Consider the following 21,641-nt stretch of genomic DNA (forward strand, 5'->3'; position numbering starts at 1 on the left):
ACTCACTCACATACAAAGCAACAAAGCAAGAGAAAGTTGATTTAGGAGAGAGGGTGAGAGAGGGTGAGAGTTGGACAGGGTAGTGTGTGTGTGTTTCTGTTTCTGTTTGTGTGTGTGTGTGTGTGTGTGTGAGTGTGTGTGTGTGTGTGTGTGTGTGTGTGTGTGTGTGTGTGCATGTTGCCAATGACCTCAGAAAAGCTGAGTATTAATAGCCACGTGGACGACAGCCATCCCAATTCTATTTCTGACTATGTCATCACACTGTATGCCCGTGTGTGCCTGTGTGTGTGTGAGTTGACTGTAGAAGACTGTAAAAGTATGTGGCTTACCAATATGTCTGCATGCAGGGATTTGAAAGTTCTGTCGAAAAATGGGACATTGCAATAAAACTACTTTTACAACAACTACAATTCATCTTACAAATAAATCCCTTTGTACATTTAGTTGCTTTTCTCATCTTATCACAATTGTCTTGTAACTGTGAAACACAAGTTAAAGTTTGTGGCCATGCTGAGATCCCGGTGAGGCGTTACTGCTCATTATTAACCCCAAAACACAACTTTTGTAAAGTTGTGCCTGGGGGTCAGGCCAGAAAACAGGCCTTGTTGTTATGTATACATAACCTGTGAGAGAGTCACTTGAGGCCACTTGAGGCCAAACTCTGTGTGGACATCTCAGAGTCAGCTTTTCAGGCTCAGCTTTACTTCTTCTTTATAAAGTCAGGATGTTAGTTTTTGCACATTATGTCAAATAGAAATTCCATTTCCCCTGGTTCTGACCGATTGTTCATATCAACATCAACAGTATTAATATCTGATAATTCACATTTTTCGGTCATATCTTACATATTCAGTTATTACATATGCGCTAAATATAATGTAAGTATCTGAAAAGCAAACTAGCATGGATGCCTCACATCAGCTATAACAATCCATCACCCAGCAAGCTACAAACCTATGTAATATTAAATAAATGCACAATATGTTTGCCATTCCATGACCAAATCAACACGATTGCGCTGTTCATGTAGTGTGTAAATTACTCTTGTTATGAGTAACGTTTGCAGTCAGCATCTTTACATGTCTGAAGACCAACCTTCAGAGTGTGAAAATATGTTTAAGCTGATGTTAACCTCATTTAGTAAACTAATGAGATTCTGTGAAATTGATGTTGTTTGTGGAAACATCTTCTAATATTTAAACCCAGATGAATATTGTTTCAGTATGCTCTCATCACGGAAAATGTTGGAGCAGTTCTGCCCATGTTTGAGTTGGATCAATTATGACTCCGGCAATAACAAACTTCTGCAATGAGATAGTCTCATGCAAATCCACGCCTCTCTTTGTTTAGCAGCTGTGTGCATACAGTCTATGCAGAGAAAAGAGACAGGAAAGACTGGCCTTGGGTTCACAGCTGACCTTACAAAGGCTAAATCATCAGGAAGGATGTTATTATAAGCCTCAGAAATGGAGCAGAACTTTGACACGACTGATATTTGTCAGAAGGGAAGGCCACATTTTCAAAGATACTGTTGACTGCATCTGTTATGTCTTTTCATTGTACTTGATTAATTATCTCAGATCTTGATTATAGAAGTGCAGAGTGCACAAACGTTGATAAATATGTATCTCAGACATATCTTTGACCAGCTAAGGTCCTCTCTGGCCATGTCTTGTAGCCAATCACAAGACTTATTCAACGGCCTGATAGAGCACATTCAGACGTGGCACTGACGCACACATATGTAAACTCATGCCCCTCACAGTCTCACACACACACACACACACACACACACACACACACACACACACACACACACACACACACATATATATAGAGACTATGTGACACTAAAACACACTTAAACATAGGGGGAGGAAGAAAGACACTAACACACCCTTAGTCTTTCTCTCTTTTTCTCCCTTTAGTCCCTCTCTCTGTCACACACACACACACACACACACACACACACACACACACACACACACACACACACACACACACACACACACACACACACACACACACGGGACTGGAACTCCTTAATTACCAAGCAGTGGAGCCCACTAACCACTAGCTGGCCCAGAGTGGTCATGTGATGCCGTGATCACTGGGGCCCAGTGCGGAGAAACATTTTCCCTCAATGCAGATCCTGGGTCAGTTTCGTTGTTTCGCCACTGGTGGTTGATGTTGTGAAGGGGTTATTCAATTGAAAAAAATATATAAATGATTGAATTAAAATGTAGAGAATTAAACAGCAACAAATCTTCTACTTTATTATTGACTGTTGTTGAACGTACTAGTCAAAAGGAGACTAGAAATCTTCAGAGGCAGGAGAGCATGTGAAAACAATTGTATTACTTCTGAGGTGATACAAGAAATAATTTTAGTGCATCATTACAGATAAAGATGCAAAAGCCGGGAGAAGTAGCGCCGTCAAGGCAAAGCTTTGGTGTTGCTGTGCGTTGTTGAGGTAGTACTCAGCTACCTTCCTGTTGGGGTTTGACCCATGGAACCAGAGCTGCATGCAGCGGCCTGAGGTTTTGGAGTGAGTGGTATAAAGGTAGGAATTGGACCAGATTTGCTCACACATGGACTGGGGTGTGGGGTAAACTTCGGTCCACTTCCTGCACTTGCTGTTTGCAGGGCATTTGTTAATACCTGTAGGAGAGAGGGAGAGGGAGAGGGAGAGAGAGGGGAGGGGGGTGTAAAACAAATGTGTGAATTTGTTTTTTGTGGTTACATACAAAAATGTGAGCAAAACTTTGCCTTACCCACTGGTCTGTGGTTGTTTGTTTGTCTCTCTCTGTGTGTGTGTGTGTGTGTGTGTGTGTGTGTGTGTGTGTGTGTGTGTGTGTGTGCTTACCTGAGCTCCAGTCCCATCCCTTGTGCCAGTCAGTTTTGCAGGTGTAATCATTCTTGCAGTCTTCCCACCAACTATGGCAGTCCTCCTTACACAAAGGCACATCCAAGATACGCTCCTTACGCCAGCTCTGATCCACCTATAAATATAATTGATGAGTGTGAATGAGCCATAATTTCAGAACAAAAGGGATATATTTTTAGAATAAAACTCATCGCAGTTGCAATGCCATGATGTGTCGGGAGAGGCACATTACAAAGACTAATTAGCTGGCTCTCTTTTTATTACAAAGATAAGAAAATAATGACATCATTCTGTAAGTGGATTAACGGTCCTGACAAGCCCTTCTTATGCTGCCACCTAGTGTCGCAAGTACACACATACAAGCGAGACTGAGAGCACAATACACACTATTTGTATCCAGGGTCCCAAGTGAGGTGAGCACTCATAGAAGCAAGTGTCCTGGGTGAAATGTTTCTTGCACTGGCGGCTCATGACGCCACAGTGATTCCAGTTGAAGTTGTACAGGTAGGAGTTGTCGTCGTGGGCTTCTGTGCTGGTGTTGGCAGTACAACATGCATTGTCACGCCAGGGAGCACACTGGAAAGAGGAAGAAGGAAAGAGAGGTCACTTTATGCTGTTGAACCAAAAACATTGTTCTGATGAGAAGAAAATATTTGAATCTCCCAGCATCTGCCCCATTTGATTTTTGTTTCATCTCTGATGTCTGTGGACTTTTGTGTTCATCACCTGAAGGTAAAGTTGTCCCTCGGGGCCAGGGTCTTTTTTGTGGTGTTTGGCGTCCATACAAATGTTGAGTTGGTCCAGAGACAGAGCGCCACTGGAGAGGGCTAGTAGCGAGGCCAGGACAAACCACATGGCTCTACAGCAGGGAGGCATTAACATACATCAATGGGTGGGAAAAATAATGGGATGACAGCCGATGAACAGAATTGGCAAAGGTTTAAATCCATGTGACAGGCGTGCCCTGTTACCTCTGATCTGAGTGAGACACACACAGTACTCTGGCCACCTCGGTCACTTTTATACCATCTAGGCAGCAGCTATGGGTTATTTAGCAAGTATGATTGCTAATAGTTATTTTCTGAAGTAGGAGGACCTTGCTGACACAAACAGGCCACAGTCGCTGTCTAAAGGGCCTGAACTTAAAGGGGCACACCCTGGTCAGTCCTTGTGCAGAATTGCTTTTTGTTTGATTTCCCCATATTTTTTCAGCTTTCTTTGTGGGAGTTTTCGGTTTAGTTTGTATCAGTTTTGATCAAGATGAGCTGCATTGTAATTAATCTGCATCTATTGCACTGCTAAAAATTATAATAACAAAACACATGTTGCTTGTTGAGACTCCCCCTTTGGCCCCACCTTTTCAAAAAACAAGTTTCTTAAAATAATCTGTTTTTTCCATGTTTTCCCCCTACAATTACTCCCACTTCCAAGGCTTCTTTGAACAAAACAACTCAGACATTGAGAGATTGTTTTAATCAGAGAAGCAGAGAAGAGAGGTTCTATTGGATCAATGACATTTCAAAATAATTTTCTTTTTGAAAATTACAATCTAAAGTACAACAACTCAAAACTGAGCAAAGAAGTCTGGCAAAAGTTAACAACAAAACTCAATCTGTTGACCTTACATTCTTCACACAAATTATTTTGGAACAAACTGGACAGAAATGTGTGTTTTCATTTTCAAATACCAGAACCATATAAAACTGTTTCAAACAAAACCTATTTACATCCAGTGTCAACTCAATCTTTTTTGGTGTTGGAGGAAATGATGTTAACTCATAATTGCTTAAATCATTAACTCACATAATATCTAATGGACATTGGCCCATTGAGTCCACTGGAACATCTCTTATTCAGATTCTGACATAATGCCTATACTGATGCATTACTTAACCTCTTAAAACATAACAACTTAAAAAAACAAAACATTTTAAAAATCACCCTCTTGCAGCTCTTCATTAAATTTCTTCCTCATATGTGACAAATTATCGAAAATCGGAAAAATGTGCTAATCACTGCAAAGATACTGTTCTAAATAAACTACATGTTTATACTATACAGTTCTCCTGGATGTAAACTTAAAAACACAAGGGAAAGCAACAACAATGACCGTTGAATAACAGTTTAGGCCTTCATTTAAAAGTAATTAAAACTTACCCTACAGCCTAAATACATGTATTTGTAATTGTAACCAACTTATTTTGAGACCAATGAGAATATTTCTACAAGCAATGATGAACAGATTCATTTTACCTTGTTCGATTCTGTGCTGATTCCTTCCACACGGGATGATCCTTCAAATCAGCGTCTTCAGTCCAGTCACCTCTTATACACTTCGTAAGACCAAGCTAGATTTAGAAAACACACATCTGTGCATGTGTGTGTGTGTGTGTGTATATGTCTTCAAGTCCAAAGTCTGTCCCAATGTGTCAGTGCCTCTGGTGTGTGAGAGCATTTGAGATATATAAAGGAAGGAGAAAGGGGCGTAGTATGTAATAATCTGAGTTTTATTACATCTTACTGTGAGGAGGGTTTGTCTTATCTCAAGGTCTACCCTGCTCTTTCTTACATACACACATGCGCTTAATATTTGGTGTATAATGGCAGTGTGACCTCTGGGAAGGCAATAAAAGAGGAAAAAGAAGGCAGTTAAGATAAGTTTTTGCTTTGTCTGTGTTGGGGGTCTCCTGATTCAACTAAAACTTTTCACATTACAAGCACTTTGAAGTGGATGGCTCATTTTTACACATGTAAATGTGTGTGTGTGTGTTAATCTCAGAAGTTGCAGAAATTACAAGTCCTCATGAAACTTCTTAAAAAGAGACATATCAATCGTGTCAGCTGCTTTCTTATTGATTGAATAGAAGATCAGTGTCAATGTACTGTTTGATTTCATTTATGAGTAATACAAATAAGGGTTTTCATTTTTAAATGTCTGTATTTGAATAAATCCACCAGCCCTACTTTGATGCTTCAGTGTTTTCCTTTAATCAGTGTAAAAATAATGGAAATTGATAAGTTTCACTTGTAGAGGTTGATTTTCGTTGTTGATGATCAGATTCTTTGACGTTATGACTACCTAATAGCTGGATTAATAACTGTTATCTATCTGACTCGTGGTGAGACACCACAGGATCTCACTATTAGGAAGTCAGTAACGAACACCCACAGAACACATTGGATTTTCTTCAGTTCACGAAGGTTTATTTGCATCACACAGAGTACAAGTACACCGAGCTGTCCGGAATCAACTAACTTCACAATAGCAATGTACACCACTTTATACCCCCATTCTGCCCCAGGTTGGGGTGACTTTATCTGTCCCTTGGGTCTCCCCCCTCCCCAGGTTCCTGCTTTGCTCTCGGTCCCTAAGACCCTAAATAAACAAGTTTCAATGTGTACAACGGACATGTCAAACAGAGGGTTTTTGATTGATCACAGTCTCCTTCCCCACTCGTCTTCCTCTGCTGTGACCTGCAGTGGCAGCAGGTCACAGTGACCCCCCCCATCTTCACCCAGGCTCCATAGGCCACTATGCTTACTTCCCTACTCTCAAGGGAACAACGAAGCATCTGAAACAGAGAGACGATTGATAAGCAAATCCTCCCGAGATGAGATTGGTTTAGTTGTGCATATTTACGTTCAGCGGATCCTAGACTCCCTGTTCCTTCCTAGTCCCTTGGCCTTCATAGATTGCCGCCCTCGGCGTACTTATTTCCAGATTTCCCCTATACCCGTCATCAGTCCCCTTTCTTTCACCCCCTGACAGAGCATCCTGTTTCCCATGCACACACTTGTGAAGTTGCTTCAAAGATTGAACTTTGTTTTACGTGTCAAAAGGTTACAAGGTTGAGGTGGCCAAAAGAGCACAAACACCCTGCCTCAGTGATGTGAATAACATATGACAATGATACAGGCCAATATCACAGTATGAATGTGAATATACATGAAAACATTTCAAATTATGGATATGATTTTACACAAATATATTTCAAGACACAAATACAGTTATCTCCCACACTGTTCATTGAAATATTTATCAGTATTCATGATGCAAAACATACATCGGTGAATATCTGTATTACACAGATCATTAATATCGATATCAACATACCAAGCAAGCAAGCAAAGTACATTTTTTGTTACAGCTTCACTCTCCTGTCTCTACTGCTGCCACCCAGGCGGAACCATTGTGCAGGGACACAGGAATAGAGGACTCCGGAAATATTGGTAGGTGAACACCAGGAGTTTCCGGTTAAATTTGTTTTGAAAATTTTGAAAAGCTGGAGCGAGAGATTGGCAGGTACCTAGGCTACACTATCTATAATTTAGCCTTGATTTACGAGTAAAATATCATATTATATTAAGTAGTATTTTACGTAGAAGAATAGCGGGGATGACTTTACATTTTAGAGTTTGAATGTAATAAAACAGGAAGACTTTAGATCGTACGTCAACGATGTGTTACGTTAACTTACCGTTTCCCTCCGCCGCTCCCGTGTCGTTACAAGGTGTCGGTGTTTACGTGTCTGGTAGACGCGGGTTTTAACGCTTTGCTTTGTTTGTGTAAAGGTGGCACACACACAGGCTTGCTGACTGACGCCGTGTTAGTTGTTGTTGTTGTCCCCGTGAGACAAGACATGTCCACGCTCTTCCCCTCGCTCTTCCCCCGGATAACGGAGTCCCTGTGGTTCAACCTTGACCGACCCTGCGTGGACGAGACCGAGCTGCACCAGCAGGAGCAGCAGCACCAAACCTGGGTAAACAAACCTCTGCTTCAACACTCTCTCTCTCTCTCTCTCTCTCTCTCTCTCTCTCTCTCTCTCTCTTCATGCTGGTGTTTCAATACGTGCTCTCTGTCTCTACCTCAGCTGCAGAGCATTGCTGAGAAAGACAACAACCTGATGCCCATTGGGAAACCTATTTTTGAGGTAAGGTGTTTGTGGTGTCGCCCTTTCAGATATAATTAAAAGTGAAAAATGCTGCTCTTGAGTCTCACCATGCCACAGTATGAAACACTGACGGTTCCCTCCATTCATGTCATCTGGCTTTCCTGTGGTGCAGGCGGGATACGATGAAGAGGAAGAGGAGGACGACGAGGATGAAGAGGACAGCGAGGAGGACTCGGAAGATGAAGAAGACATGCAGGACATGGACGAGATGAATGACTACAACGAGTCACCCGATGACGGCGAGATCAATGAGGTGCTTTGATTTAGGATTTATAGAAAGTCTTCTTACTTTATAACTAGTATACACACTAATATTACAATAAGTGTTGTTTCCTTTTTAGCTGCCTTTCTTCTCCCCAAGCAGATACATCATGATCTGATATCTGTCTCTGTGTCTTCTGTCAGGTGGACATGGAGGGAGCAGACCAAGATCAAGACCAATGGATGATTTAAGACAAATGACAATTTTTAGTCTCCATCAAGCCGTCTGGCACTGGATTTCTACTCCCCACTTAAAACATGACTGCTGCCCCCTTTTGCCTGTGACACAGATATCTATTTTTAGTTTGTGTAAACAGGAAAAAGAATGTAGTTGAATCAAAGCTTGTATCACGATGTCCTTCAGAGGGAGTGAATCCAGCACAAAGTGTCTTGTTTCAAGCTGCAGTTGGCCCGTGAAGGCCCTGGACACCACTGTGAGTGCTTCTACCTGGTGCACACACACACACACACACACACACACACACACACACACACACACACACACACACACACAAGGTCCTGCTGTTTTGTAACCAGTCGGACACACACCCACACAGTGGTATCAGTAGGCATCGGCTCTAAACTTTGACCTTCTCATATCTTCAGTCATGTGCCACTTCTCTGGGAGAGCCTTCAAACAGCTGACTGAGCACAAACAACAGTTCAGTCAGCTAAATAATTTGTTACCTATGAAGGAGACCGCTACTTCACACCACGTGGTACGATTCTGTTTCACAGTGTTGTGTATGCTGCTAGTCTTTTGTTACAGATATCATACTCCCAGTGGAATCTTCATAAACGCTTATGAAATAGTATTATGTTCAGACCATTCATCAGTTGTCATTGAAATACATTTCGATGTTTTTTAACCACGTCAGAGGAACAAGCAGCCGTTACCTTTGAAGAATGTCAATTGAAATATGGAGACGCTCTCGGTGTCCGTCCAAATACTCTGATGATGTTTATCTTAAAGGATTGCTTGCCCGAGGTTTTGGTTATTAGTACTGAAATGAACAGAAGCCTTGAATTTTTTTATTAAATGAAATCATTTTGATGAAACCGTGTTTTTCTGTTGTCTACATTTTCCTTTGTTATTGATTAAAAGCGCGTAATGTAACATGGTAGTAAGGGGTGTGTGCTGGATTTAGGTTGAGTGAATGATCATTGAGATAAGTCTAGTAATGGGGTTTATGAATTTGGGGTTCCGATGATTTCATATCTGGAAAGATTTGAACAGACAATGGTTACATTTCCCACCCAAAGGGCAACATTTCCTTTAGTATGAAACATAAAGGACATTTATTATGAACTCACTAAAAGTGACATGTTATTGAGTTTAATTTGCATATTTAATGAATTTGCTCTTTTTTTCAAATTTGGCAGTTATGACAAAAAAACAAAACAAGGTATTTTTGAAGACATATCCTGATTTTTCTGTTTTTATTAGATAGCTGACAGAGGAGAAGAACAGAGTGTGGTGACAAGTAACGTGGTTACTAAATTGGTACATTTCCCTAATAATTCAATTTTTTTGTTAAAATACATACTGACATGCTACAATTTTCAGGTGAATGTAACTTTTTAGGGAAGAATTTACATTTAACATTTCCAGCACAATTTTCTTTAAAACCAGTTTTAACATATGTACATGTTATACCATCATCAATTCATACCTTGCCATTCCAAACATGTGTATCTGACTAATAGTGTAGTCTACTTGATTCCCTGGTACACCAGCTCAGCCATCCCGTCCCTGATGCCTTTGCTGTACTCGAGTGTGGCCCGGTGGACCTTCCACTCATACAGGCCGCTCTTGCGAACGTGCCTGAGGAACTTTGGAGCCCCGGGGAACAGCACGTTGTCGGCCATGATCACAGACCCTTTTCCCAGCAGACCAGAGCCCTCCAGCATCTGTAACACACACACACACACACACCGAGGAAGTATTATGTAACTGAGGGAGTTGACCAGGTAACAGTGGGACGGATCACAACTATAACATTTATTTAAGTACATGTTCAGGTGTAAAGAAACTGGCTTCTGCAGACTCAGAGTACATATTATGTGAATGTTCTTTCTAGTGATTTGTTCTAGTCACCTGCAGATCAGGGAGGTAACATTTCTTCCAGTGGTCCATGAAGACGAAATCCAGCCTTTCCAAACCATAGTCAGACCGCAGCCGAGGGATCACCTCATCAGAGGGATTTATAATGAGCTCCACCTGGAGAACATATCTCGTGAATATCTCAAAGGTACAATGCTCTCCATATGAAAGAAAAATGTCCTAGATTTATGTGAAAAAAGGTAATTTGGGGCTTTTGTCAAAAAGCCTACTGTACATGGAGTGCGATGGATGTGCAGTGTTTACATGTTTCTGCTCTCTCACCGTGTCATCGTCAAACCCTGCCAGGCGGATGATTTTCTCAGCGATGGCAGCATTCCTCGAGTCCATCTCGAGGCTGTAGATCCGGGCGCCCAGGGGCAGAGACCGGGCGATCCTCACGGTGCTGTACCCGCAGTGGGCACCCAGCTCCAGCACCGTCAGAGGGCTCAGCTCCATCACCAGCCGGTCCAGGATCTTCCCTATACACACCGAAAAACATCACGTAAAATCATGCTGGTAGACAGACGGTAAACTGTTGCGTAAGGTAGATGATCTTCTCACCTTTTTTAGGCCCGATGTTGCTGATGAACTCCACTTTGCTGCACCAGACATCGAAGGCGTCCAGGATGCTGTCTGGGTCTCCAGGGGTGGCGTGAGTGAGGACGTACTGGTAAGCACGCTCCTCGCGGCTCAGACCAGTAACACAGTCCTTCCATATCCTGACCAGGACCGCCCGATAGAACAGCACAAAGTAGAAGCGGCACCTGATAAGAACTGTCAGCAGGAGGGGAATGAAGGCCAGAGCGATAGCAGGAGAAACCATCCTAGCTCGTATAAAGAGAAACACACACAAGTAGAATCATCAGACACCAATAATTATGTTCAAAAAAAGGAATATGCCCCTTTAAATTAACCTTTACGTGAATGTTGTACCAGAAAAACACAAACAGACTTTTGTGCTTCCGTCTCCCATCTCTCTGTTTTTACAGTCATGGACTACAACGGCATTGGCTTACTGTATTTTATCTGATCTAATCTTTAACATCTAATCTAACTGTGCTGCCCTGCAGTGAAAAAATAAGGTAAAATGGATAAAGAACAACTTTATCAGTCAACAAATCACCTCATTTTTGAGTAAAAGTAAAATTATACTCATTATCGCAGTGCCATGTTGCCTTCTGAGACTGATGTTCGGGTGTGTTAAGAGTATTTAGTGCCAGTATTTAGTCCCAAACCTCGCTTCAACCTTCCATTAGTGCTGCAAGATCATTCAGCTAATTCCTCCTCATACTCGAGTCAGTTAACTTTTATCATTTTCAGAAGCACATAGCTGTCATTCTGCATTGTGACTCCACAACTCTCTCTGTGGTATCATGGCTCTGCGGCTAATCTGGTGCTTTTGTAATGTTCCATGTGATAAATGGTCAAAGCCATCAATTAATCACGACTAACAAAAGATCTCTAATTAATGCACAGAAAGAAGAAAAGGTAAGGTACAGTTGGGAATACTAAATGTCCATTATAGGACCATTATGACAGTGAAACAACAGTGACAATTGTATTAGCTAAATTATCTTTTCCTGAATTGCCGACATTCTAAATAGACTCAACTAAGTTTTGAATTATGCAAGTTAAGATCTACACAGGAATGATCTTTCAGGCTTTAGTCCTGTGGAAGATGTGAAAGAATGTGCCGTCGCCTCTCTCGATGTTTCTACTCCCTCAGGTAACCGGAGACTCCGCAGGCTTTCGGCCCCACTCAGAACCGATGCTATAACAAAGTCTCTCTTACTGTGAAAAAAAACTCACCTGTTTTCGAAAAAACTTTCGCGAGCGCAGAGCAGCAGCAGTGCCGGTGATACAGATGAAAGTGGCACTTCAGCCACAGAAAGATGGAGTTGTGTGTGTGTGTGTGTGTGTGCAAGAACAGGTAAGAGACCTGGGGGTGTGAATAATTTAAGTATCACGTGCTTGACAGGACACGTCCAGTAATTATTTCTAATTAACAGACAGGCGGTTGACAGTAATGTCACTAACTCTTTATCTCGCGGTTAAACACCAGTTTTTGTCATTTTTGATAAGACACACAGGCAGCTTCTTGTGCTGTTTATAACAGCGATAGTGTGGATGGGAGCAGAGACAGTGAGAGGCAGTGTGAGACATTTGATATATCAAGTTAACAGCAACAGGTGTATGTCTGTGTGGCATCAAATTTCTTTACTGAGTCACGATGGAAAGGTCAAGAAAACACAAACGCACACAAATAAGTGGAAGGGAATATCATCTAATGTAACTAAATCGTACACTTTCTTCATTAAAGTTTGTTTAGATAAAACAAAAATCAGCCAAATATGAAAAAAACTACAGTAGTTATGTTAGGAACACATACATGTAATAAAATGCAAAAAATAGAGACCAAACAAATGATTTATTATTCATATTTCTTTCCTTTCTTTTCAGTGCTTCTCTTTTGATGCGACTCCTAACATGTGATTTCACTCATAAAACGACTGAAGCTGCTCCGAAACTAAATGGTAAACTACAAGGCAATAAAAAACTTGCAGGGCTAGTTTTTATGGTGTATGATTCATGCAATATAAAATGATAGGATAGGTAGTATAAGAAAACAGTTTTATCATTACAGGAATAACAACAATTATACTGCTTTAACCCAAATATGTGTCAAAAGAAAACTTGTGATGAGATCAGTCTAAACCCTGCAATCAATACCAAACACTTTGACTTTGATTAAAGGGTTATATTTTGTCTCTCCTATATACACAAATGTACACAAAAATACTAATATTGCCCCAGTTGGAAGTATATCAACATTTGCACTATTTTGTGATAATGCTTCATCATCACTGCTGGTGGGAGATTTTCAGAATAATTGTGTAATTGGTCATTTCAATAAGTCTCTGTCTAATAATCATTCACTGAAAAGAAGTAATTTTAGTAAAATGATGATCTATTTTACTTGAATGTTGAATTATAATAACGTAATTCATGATACTGCTTGACTTGATATGGCACAAAATAATATGTATGTATGTAAGTCACTTTTTTAGAGTTAATCAGGAACAATTCATCAAGAAAGTGGCAAGTATTCAGATAACTACGAACTTATCTGGTTAATTTACATTGTATCTAACGATCAGTAAATGATTCTGTTTTAGTTGGGAACTATTTGTTAACTGTTCGTTATTCAATGATGTAGCAATCAGCGGCACACAGTTTAAACACTGCATACGACCACAAAGCAGCATCCATGGGGGAGTCTACAGCTCCGGACAAGACTGTTTGAGGAGAGCTCTGATGAACTTCTTCAGCTCTTTGTCTCCTCTGGTCCACCTCACCAGTCGAGTCAGCAGCAGCCTTCCCTCTTCAGCCTGAGCCAGGGCCAGATACCATCCACTCTGGACCCCTTTCACTGCCTTTCCTCCATCTTTTGCTCGTCTTATATCCATCTGTTCCCCCTCTAACCCCCTGTCTTTGTTTGTCTCTGCAGAGTCCAAGCCAGGACAAGTGCAGGTGCCTCCTTCTTGCAGCCACAAAGCGCTGTGGGCCATCGCGCCTCCAATCCCTTCTGCCCTCTGCGCACCTCCCCCTGCCCACCTCAGGATGCGGCTGCGGGCCGTAGGCACCAGCTGACGGTCCCCTCCCACCACCGACACACTGCCCAGACGCATCTTAAACGCTGAAACGGAGACAGAACGCTAGTTAACAGGTGCCATTTCAGACACATTGTAAAACAACCTCTCTATCTCTATGATTAGATCATCTGTTCTGTGGCCTGTTTCGTTTTTTTAATCTGAACTATAATACAGAGGGTTATACTGTGTTCTGCTCCATTCTCAAAAGATTTTTTAATTTAGTTTAGCTTACATTCTCTACACCAGTTTGTTCTCACCATATGGACTGTGGCAGAAGTTTTCCTGGATGTCACTTTCTCCTTCAGCAGCCAGACTGCAGGCCTCACAGATGACACTCCCTGGGGGGGGGGGGGGGGGGGGGGGGGGGGGGTGGAAAGAGAGGGGATTAGATGACTGCGAGCGTCTGCGGTGGGGATGTAAAAAAAATCCTAACGGTGGTGAGACTGTTGTCTTTGAGCAGAAACCCCAGGATCAAGGCATTCAAAACAACTTTAAGATGAGATTGGGGGAAATAAACCTGCATTGATCTTCAGGAGGGACATTTCAGTTACAGCAGTTCAAGAAATAGATGAACTGTTTTAAATACAATTTGAAAATAACAAAGAAATGACTTTCAAAAGATGCTTGCTTATATATATATATAATATATATATACTGTATATATATGTATTATATATGCTTGTATACATATAGATACTGCACATTATTTGTACTACAGCACAAATGATTGAAAACAGCAGAGTGTGATGCCAATATCAATACTAAGAAGTAAAAAAAATGTAATATTGATAAACTCACGGATATTTGTCTTTTAACAGAAACACACATAAACAAACATTTTTGATGACAATTCCTAAAATGTGGTTATTAAGGAGGACTTGTGACCAAGATATGAAGCGGGACACTTTACGGGTGAAAAACTAGACAAACTATATAACGGAGACACTTTCCCAACTTTTCTTTAACATCTTGATATTTAGTTTTACGTATTAGCAGAAATACATGCTGATACTGATATGTTTGTTGACTCTAATTTGTGCATTGTGCAAAAAAATGTGAGTACATGCAGAGATAATATTGGGCTATAGTGGTGTAGTGCAGTTGGAGAGCCTTGGAGAAAGTGACTGCAGCAGAGATAGGAATTTATAGTGCAGGCAACACATATAGGCCCAGAGGCTAATAATAGTTGTGTAAATATAGTTATGTAAATAGGCCTAATAAAAAGGTCTACAGGCACATAGCCTTTACAAATATATATGAAAAATGTGTTCATGAGCTATTAATATAACACATATTTGACTACTATACTCCTATAGTGTGATGATAGATCAACAGCTGTTTATTTGTTTTTAAAGGGTAGGTTAAAGATGACCACTGACCTTTCAACGTCTCCTCGTGCCTGACCTCCTCGGGCGTCCGCCCCTCCTGCTCTCCGGTTGCCGGGATACAGAGCTGGGTGCCACGCGGGAACCGGGTGCAGTTGAACATCTCCGGCCAGGGGAACCCGAACGCGCTCATCACGGGCACGCAGCCGTCCCGCACGACCTCGCACAGGCTCCCGCAGGGGCTGACCGGCCCGCTGAGCTCCGGCAGACACACCGGGGCGAAGAGCGAGCACAGGAACTTCTTGGTGTCCCGGTGGCACAGCTTGGAGACGAGGGGCAGCCAGGCCGCCGACTGCTGCTGGGCCTCCCTCAGCGTGTCATGGCCGAGCAAGTTGGGGATCCGCATGTGCCTGTAGCCGATCCCGTGGCACAGAGACAGGGTGCTCGGGATGGGTTTACACACCGAGCGCACCGAGGAGCTGAACCCGAGCGACGGCGGCCCGAGCTGGGCAGGAGCCGCCGTGTCCGAGGCATGGCAAACTCCAAACAGCAGAATAAAGCTGAGCACGGAAACAAACATTGTGTCTCCCGACAAGAAGCGAGTGAAGTCTGCAAATCTGCTGCTCCCCCTGCCTGGACTTGACCCGGCATGTAGGTGTAAACAAAGGAGGTGTGGAGGAAACGGGGGGTTAATGAGAGGGCAGGCGCCTCCCAGTCATCATCCCCACCCCATCAGACTGGTGCCCGCCTCCACGTTTAACAGTGTATCACAACTACACACTGTTTGTTCCTTGAGTTTGGGATTCGTGTTGTGAACTGTTGTGAAGTAGCTTATATCATCTTTTTTGCCTTGTTGCTGTGTAAAGCCAGACTCTAGACTTTGAAATTACGAATAATTAAAATGAAGAGACGTTAATAAACTATAATGAATGTTGCTTTTGTTTGTTGGACATTAATACAGGACTTTTTGTATAAGCAGTGGGAATAAAAAGCTATTTTGGTGCATGAAGAGATTTGAAGAACATTATTGTCAGTATTGTGAAATTAGGAACTGGAAATAAAATGTAACTGTTGTGTGTTAGAGAAGCGCTGCATATGGTACTCTGTCATAATCAGCCCGAGGGTGTGAGAGAGCCTTTCATCTTTTTCCAGGGAGACTTCCTCATGTGCACCAACATGCCTTGTCCTGTTCCCTTCTCCTGCTGCTGTCTATTTGATTTCTGCTCAGCCTATTATGAATTTAGACAGCTAGAACATAAATAAAAATAAGGCATTAAATTAAGGAGAAAACAATAATGTTGACCAGAAAATCAACTCGTCATACCTACTATTTTGTACATATCATATTCAAATAGGCAACCCTTTCACTATTAGTTTAGGCTTTACAAAAACAAAACAGTACTGCAAAAAAAAGTTTCAAACTTACATCATAATAATCATACCTTCGTTGTATTTTTCAAACTGGCTCCCTCTAATAGCCTCATACAACGTCTGAATAGAGTTAGGAAGCAAATGATATTGCTTTGCACAATATTCGTACAGCATTAATTTGGGTAGTGTTGTATGTGTATCCCACTGCTCCTGACGTTTTAACATGTTTTACATTTTTTTTTTACATAACTCACGTTTGAAAATTCCCCCCTCACGTGACGGATTCCATAGCTGCTTCACATATACCGGAAGTGGTCGCTGTGTTGTTGCACCAGAGCTACTGTCATGTGATAGCTCGTCCTGAGGAGCTGCTGTTGGCAGTAGCTTCCTTACCTTTACATGAAGCATAAGTAAACCAAGCAGGAGAAAAGTTGTATGACTGTTGGAGAAGATAAATAAGGCCCGTTTCTGACGGACAGCAGGGAAGCCGGGGTTGTGTAGTTTCGCCCCTCGGACGCTGACATGGGTTGCTGTTACAGCAGCGAGAACGAGACCACAGAGCAGGTAGTTAGCTAGCCGCTAGCCGGCTAAAAATGTCCCGATAAATACGATATTTGTTATTAAGGACCATGATATCACATTATTTTAACATAATGCATTTGAGTAATGTGTGAAAGTTTACAATGTGGTCTTTTTTTAGCAGCTAACGCCTGAGAAGCAGCGTTAGCTTGCTAGTTAAAGCCTTCGGGAAAGGCCTGAGCTAAGGCAGGCTGTGAAGTTTAACACATAGATGAGAAACGATCGTAGATAAGACGAGCTGCACGGATCTGAAGGCAAAGAAACATGTTTAGAAGAAAACCCGTAACGTTGCATATCTCAACTTATGTACAGTCACTTTTTACGATTAGCAGGACATTATAGCTTAGCCACTCGCATCAACGTTGTTTCCTGAAAACAAATTGTTGTAAAACTGTGACAAAAAACCCCAGAATTAGTAGTAAACTAGTAAATGTTCTATTTTAGCCTTAACAGCAGAAGTGATTGATGTCCTGAATACCGTGTTCTTGATGTCTTCTATGTCATATGACCCTAGCCATTTTTAGTTTCCGGAAACAAGTCACTTCTCCCTATGATGCAGATTTGTGCTAGCACACAGAGTTACTCACTCTGTGTTATTCCCAAAATAATGTGTATTAGTCCCAATCAAATCAGTACTGTTGTTCGAATCAGTGTGAATTTGTTTATGTTGAGACTTCCCCTAATGTTTAATGTAAGAATGGCAAACCTGAGTTCAGAGCAAGTCTGCAGGGAGGAGTGTAACAATGTGTGTTACCACAAGTATTGTCATGTTGACAAATGCATTGCTATGATTGGTTGTTGAGCTGATACCTCAGGCTTTTGTCACTACTTCTTGTATTGTAACATTATGTGTTTATTATGTATCCAATGGAGAAAGCACTTTTAATGGGTCACACGGTACTTCATTATTTCATCTCATTGGCTCAATTATCATGTTTAATGTCATGCTTAATATAGTAGGTAAGGCATATTCTTTGGCTATTTCAACTGTAACATAGTTTATTGTATTGTCATGAGCTGAAAACCTTTTTTTTATCACTTAATCCCATTCTGGTCGACCCGTTCTAGGACCCTGATGAGCGTAAACCGCTGATCCCCCACCCGAACCCTGTCAGCAAACCCCCAAATGGGACTGACTGGATCACTACCAGCGTCCCCTCAGCGAGGACGGATGAACAGGCGCTCCTTACATCCATCCTCACCAAGACGGCACAGTAAGACATGCAACCATAGATGAGCCAGATTCATGCACGTGTTTACCTGATATAAAAAAAGCACCTTTTAATAACCTGCCAATATCTCCTCTCTGTCAGGAACATCATTGATGTGTCAGCAGCCGACTCTGTCATGATGGAGCAGCATGAATACATGGACAAAGCTCGGCAATACAGGTATGTGGGTGAGCGGTTGCGTACTATTTGTTGTGGAAGGCTGGTGCAGTTTTGTTTTCTGTGTACGGGTATGGGAAAGGTGTCTGAAGATGGTTATCAATAATCTGCTGAATTATACATGTAGGTAGCCTAAACTATAAAGAAAGCTTGGGTATTTGAGTTGTTAGAGCCATATATCATGATAACATTCTACTTTATAAGATGTTCAGCTTACTTTTGTGCTGTTTACTGTATGTATCACAGTGTTCTGCTGTATGGTTATACCATATCTTACTCATTTAAAGCCTATGGAAAGCTTATCCGATGACTTAAATGCTATTAAAAAGGGAACCAGCTTCATCTGCAAACTACTGGTTGGTGTTGGCTCACATGAATGTGCTAAGAATGAAACTGTTCTTACACCAACCCGACGACTCAAGAAGGGGGGGGGGGGGGGGGGGGGGATTGCAACAACATAGACCTATTTGCTTGAACTTTACCTTCAAACCTCAGATACAACGACACCTAGTGGCTAGATGTTCTACCAAACACAGCAGCTGTGTTTAGTCTAAAATACAGCTGCAGAGATTAAAGTGCCGGTTCTGAGGACACAGCAATGAGGTTGAACAGTCAAGGTGACACACTGTGTTTTAAACCTTTAAGCTTGTGTTTTGTTTCAGTACAAAGCTGGCTGTGTTGAGCAACACTCTGCCCCAGAAGAAGTCCCTCGCGCTCCCCTCCCTCACCAGCCAGCCCCACCAAGTGCTTGCGAGTGACCTGGTGCCGTACTCGGATGTTCAGCAGGTATAATCGTGCACTAGCACACGTGGAAGATATGTTGGCATGTCCTGCTTTTGTTGGCTACATATAACATCAGAGAGATACTTGGAAACAGTATGCAACATGTGTAGCTGTGTGGCATTTCAGTGCGTGTGGGGGTGTGACTAAATGTGTGGCTGAAAATAGATCTTAAAGATATCAAATGCATTTCTGTCGTTACTATTTTTGTCCACCTCTTTCAAAAGACATTCTGTTGGTCATACACAGTGGAGTAGTTTGTGTTGCTCTCTGTAAATTTGATTCATTTTGCACACTCATAAACTCTTCTGCTTTCTTCTCAGGTGTCGAAGATAGCAGCTTATGCTTACAGTGCAATTTCTCAAATCAAAGTGGATGCTAAAGAAGAGCTAGTGGTCCAGTTTGCCATTCCCTGATTCTGCGACCCTGACACGCACACTGTTCCTCCCATCCCGCTCTCTCTGTGTCACTTCTGCATCCTCACCCTCCAGCTCATCCTTTATTAAAGCATCTTGGTTCTTGTGCTCCTTAGCTATGCCTCTGACTGCTATAAAGACAGAGACAATGTAGGATTGCACCCTACGGCTGTCTTTTAGTGTACTTAATTATGTGTCGGTTACAAATGGTCAGCATGGGCAATGGAAGATGGCCGACCGTTGGTGGGCCATGCTCTCATATTTACAACAACAAGGCCTCCTCTGTACGTAGATCACAGAGTCTGTCAGAACCAGCTGTGGAAAAGTAAACATTCATCCTTCTTGGTAATCGCTCTAATCTTTAAAACGGTTTCAGGGCCGTCTCAGTATCTATATTTAGTTAGTTTCCCTAGCCTGTATTCTCAAGGAAGAGCATTTTTCGATGCAATGCATAAGCTATCGGTGTATATGCTTGATACAATCTTCACTGGAACCGGAGAAATTAGGAATCTCTGTGGCATGGAACAAGTACAATAGGCGCAAGAGCAATAGTTGGGTATTTTAGCCATTTACCAGAATGGAAAACATCCAACATGAAGTTTGCACTTCATATGTCTTTAACTCTGTTCTTTTGTCCCAGGGGGGGAAAACAAATGTAGAAAAGTGCAGCCAGAAAAATGAGTATACGTGTCAAGAGGCTATTGTATTTTAGAAGGTTGTAATGCTATAGCTGTGATGTGACCATCGAACATCCCACAGTAATCTGGTGTCACACTGCACCAAGATTCACGTCTCACTACAACCTAAACATGAACCAGTAAGCCAACCGGACATTGCCCCGTAGTAATGTTTACAATCTGACAGTGAAACCGGTCGGTTATTGGTTGTCCCATGCGTAATCTGTCATCCCAGTTGAGGCGAATTCATGAGTGACCTGACGACGACTGGTGTCCTCTGGTGGGTGAGGATGCAAACACAAGCAGGAGGGTGCTGGGGGGGAGGGGCCTACTGATGTCACAGCAGAGAGGAAAGATGGGAGTTTTCTTGGGTCACAAGTTCTCGAGTTTACAGACAGTAATTTGTCCTGAGCTGGCAGACTCTTTAAATACAATCCCAGAACTTCACATATTTAATAGCAGTGGAGGCATACAGAGATGAAGAGGGGGGTTGGTGTGTAGAAGATGCAGTGACGGATATCATGTATTCATGCCGCCTTTTGTACAGAATTTTCAGATCGAATATAAAAGCAGATGATGGATTGTATGAAGTTCCTTCTTTTTGTCGAGAGTTCATTGGGGGCAGGTTGGACAGGATCTTGTGGCGATAAATAAATGTTTTTATGAAACGCAAGAACACTTTTAAAGACTTCATCTGTTGGCTTTTTTTAAACGAAAGCTGTCCGCTACAGGTTGTAATAGGATCGAGTTGTTCATATTAATCAGAAACTAACCATTGTAGCAGTGTGAGGGGGGGGAGCGCTAACAATCTATGTACCACGGCAGATAAAATGATCCCGAGACCCTTTTTTGTGATTATTTATTTGTGTTTTTAAATGTTTATTTGCTCTTCGGTGGAGAGCACGTGAACATGCGTGTGCAGGGAGCAGGGTGAGCCGCTCTGCAGTCTCTAAAGGGATAATCCGCAAGGCCGTCATTATTTCAACCACGCAATTGATTGGAGCTTTTTGCAATGGGTTCTTGGCATTTTTCTCTGTTTTTGTTTGTTACTCAAATGTGTTATACTACCTGAAATATGTTTGTAATATCTTAGGCTAGTAGCAAAAAGTTTCAAGGATTTTGGTTTGTTTTTTTTGGTTTAATTAATTCATTAAAGATTTTCAACATAAACACACGTGTCTTATTAAATCTTACATCCACGTGCGCTCATCTGGGAAGTGGCTGGTTCAGTAATGAAACGGAGAAAGT

At 41.9% G+C, this 21,641-nt stretch overlaps 5 protein-coding genes across 11 annotated transcripts; 2 read left to right on the top strand and 3 right to left on the bottom strand.

The window, feature by feature from the left end:
* Positions 1–2,386: 2,386 nt before the first annotated feature.
* folr (folate receptor) lies at positions 2,387–3,769 on the bottom strand. The gene is made up of 4 exons (XM_076101074.1): positions 3,614–3,769; positions 3,275–3,463; positions 2,867–3,002; positions 2,387–2,661 (listed from the first exon to the last, which is right to left on the bottom strand). The coding sequence occupies exons 1-4, from the start codon at positions 3,767–3,769 to the stop codon at positions 2,387–2,389; spliced, it is 756 nt and encodes a 251-aa protein (XP_075957189.1).
* Positions 3,770–7,092: 3,323 nt separating this feature from the next.
* On the top strand, positions 7,093–16,191 carry anapc15 (anaphase promoting complex subunit 15). Of its 7 annotated transcripts, XR_012956187.1 has the most exons (11): positions 7,093–7,117; positions 7,460–7,647; positions 7,759–7,818; positions 7,952–8,092; positions 8,245–8,534; positions 9,838–10,352; positions 10,511–10,669; positions 10,775–10,874; positions 12,665–12,738; positions 13,713–13,931; positions 15,213–16,191. XR_012956187.1 is itself a non-coding variant. In XM_076100168.1 (5 exons), exons 2-5 carry the CDS (start codon positions 7,528–7,530, stop codon positions 8,290–8,292), a joined length of 369 nt encoding a protein of 122 aa, XP_075956283.1. In that variant the 5' UTR covers positions 7,093–7,117; positions 7,460–7,527; the 3' UTR covers positions 8,293–9,164. The 7 variants fall into 7 exon arrangements, 1 of the variants encoding a protein (XP_075956283.1); XR_012956186.1 differs by having other exon boundaries at positions 10,511–10,874; XR_012956188.1 differs by having other exon boundaries at positions 10,511–10,874; positions 15,218–16,191.
* Positions 9,814–11,072, bottom strand: tomt (transmembrane O-methyltransferase). Its single transcript, XM_076100170.1, has 4 exons — positions 10,766–11,072; positions 10,487–10,683; positions 10,199–10,321; positions 9,814–10,011 (listed from the first exon to the last, which is right to left on the bottom strand). The coding sequence occupies exons 1-4, from the start codon at positions 11,025–11,027 to the stop codon at positions 9,814–9,816; spliced, it is 780 nt and encodes a 259-aa protein (XP_075956285.1). The 5' UTR covers positions 11,028–11,072.
* sfrp2l (secreted frizzled-related protein 2 like) lies at positions 12,411–16,537 on the bottom strand. The gene is made up of 3 exons (XM_076100169.1): positions 15,237–16,537; positions 14,115–14,195; positions 12,411–13,901 (listed from the first exon to the last, which is right to left on the bottom strand). The coding sequence occupies exons 1-3, from the start codon at positions 15,760–15,762 to the stop codon at positions 13,483–13,485; spliced, it is 1,026 nt and encodes a 341-aa protein (XP_075956284.1). The 5' UTR covers positions 15,763–16,537; the 3' UTR covers positions 12,411–13,482.
* A 342-nt stretch (positions 16,538–16,879) lies between these two features.
* lamtor1 (late endosomal/lysosomal adaptor, MAPK and MTOR activator 1) lies at positions 16,880–21,563 on the top strand. Its single transcript, XM_076100204.1, has 5 exons — positions 16,880–17,117; positions 18,201–18,346; positions 18,446–18,523; positions 19,183–19,306; positions 19,624–21,563. The coding sequence occupies exons 1-5, from the start codon at positions 17,076–17,078 to the stop codon at positions 19,714–19,716; spliced, it is 483 nt and encodes a 160-aa protein (XP_075956319.1). The 5' UTR covers positions 16,880–17,075; the 3' UTR covers positions 19,717–21,563.
* The last annotated feature ends 78 nt before the right edge of the window (positions 21,564–21,641 follow it).

This window comes from Anarhichas minor, unplaced genomic scaffold (assembly GCF_050575085.1).
Source record: "Anarhichas minor isolate MPS153535 unplaced genomic scaffold, ASM5057508v1 ptg000026l, whole genome shotgun sequence".
Classification (NCBI taxonomy): domain Eukaryota; kingdom Metazoa; phylum Chordata; class Actinopteri; order Perciformes; family Anarhichadidae; genus Anarhichas; species Anarhichas minor.

What these genes read in the sequence shown, in the direction of transcription:
- folr (XM_076101074.1), bottom strand. Translation starts at nt 3,769, where the DNA reads ATGTTAATGCCTCCCTGCTGTAGAGCCATGTGGTTTGTCCTGGCCTCG. An exon ending in AGGGACAACTTTACCTTCAG is followed by an intron (nt 3,464 to 3,613) that starts GTGATGAACACA and finishes TCCTCTTTCCAG; the next exon opens with TGTGCTCCCTGGCGTGACAA. An exon ending in TGGGACCCTGGATACAAATA is followed by an intron (nt 3,003 to 3,274) that starts GTGTGTATTGTG and finishes TTATATTTATAG; the next exon opens with GTGGATCAGAGCTGGCGTAA.
- anapc15 (XM_076100168.1), top strand. Translation starts at nt 7,528, where the DNA reads ATGTCCACGCTCTTCCCCTCGCTCTTCCCCCGGATAACGGAGTCCCTG. An exon ending in AGCAGCAGCACCAAACCTGG is followed by an intron (nt 7,648 to 7,758) that starts GTAAACAAACCT and finishes TCTCTACCTCAG; the next exon opens with CTGCAGAGCATTGCTGAGAA. An exon ending in ATGACGGCGAGATCAATGAG is followed by an intron (nt 8,093 to 8,244) that starts GTGCTTTGATTT and finishes GTCTTCTGTCAG; the next exon opens with GTGGACATGGAGGGAGCAGA.
- tomt (XM_076100170.1), bottom strand. Translation starts at nt 11,027, where the DNA reads ATGGTTTCTCCTGCTATCGCTCTGGCCTTCATTCCCCTCCTGCTGACA. An exon ending in CAGGGTTTGACGATGACACG is followed by an intron (nt 10,322 to 10,486) that starts GTGAGAGAGCAG and finishes TATGTTCTCCAG; the next exon opens with GTGGAGCTCATTATAAATCC. An exon ending in GTTACCTCCCTGATCTGCAG is followed by an intron (nt 10,012 to 10,198) that starts GTGACTAGAACA and finishes TGTGTGTTACAG; the next exon opens with ATGCTGGAGGGCTCTGGTCT.
- sfrp2l (XM_076100169.1), bottom strand. Translation starts at nt 15,762, where the DNA reads ATGTTTGTTTCCGTGCTCAGCTTTATTCTGCTGTTTGGAGTTTGCCAT. An exon ending in GCACGAGGAGACGTTGAAAG is followed by an intron (nt 14,196 to 15,236) that starts GTCAGTGGTCAT and finishes CCCCCCCCCCAG; the next exon opens with GGAGTGTCATCTGTGAGGCC. An exon ending in CTTCTGCCACAGTCCATATG is followed by an intron (nt 13,902 to 14,114) that starts GTGAGAACAAAC and finishes TCTCCGTTTCAG; the next exon opens with CGTTTAAGATGCGTCTGGGC.
- lamtor1 (XM_076100204.1), top strand. Translation starts at nt 17,076, where the DNA reads ATGGGTTGCTGTTACAGCAGCGAGAACGAGACCACAGAGCAG. An exon ending in AGAACGAGACCACAGAGCAG is followed by an intron (nt 17,118 to 18,200) that starts GTAGTTAGCTAG and finishes GACCCGTTCTAG; the next exon opens with GACCCTGATGAGCGTAAACC. An exon ending in CGTACTCGGATGTTCAGCAG is followed by an intron (nt 19,307 to 19,623) that starts GTATAATCGTGC and finishes CTTTCTTCTCAG; the next exon opens with GTGTCGAAGATAGCAGCTTA.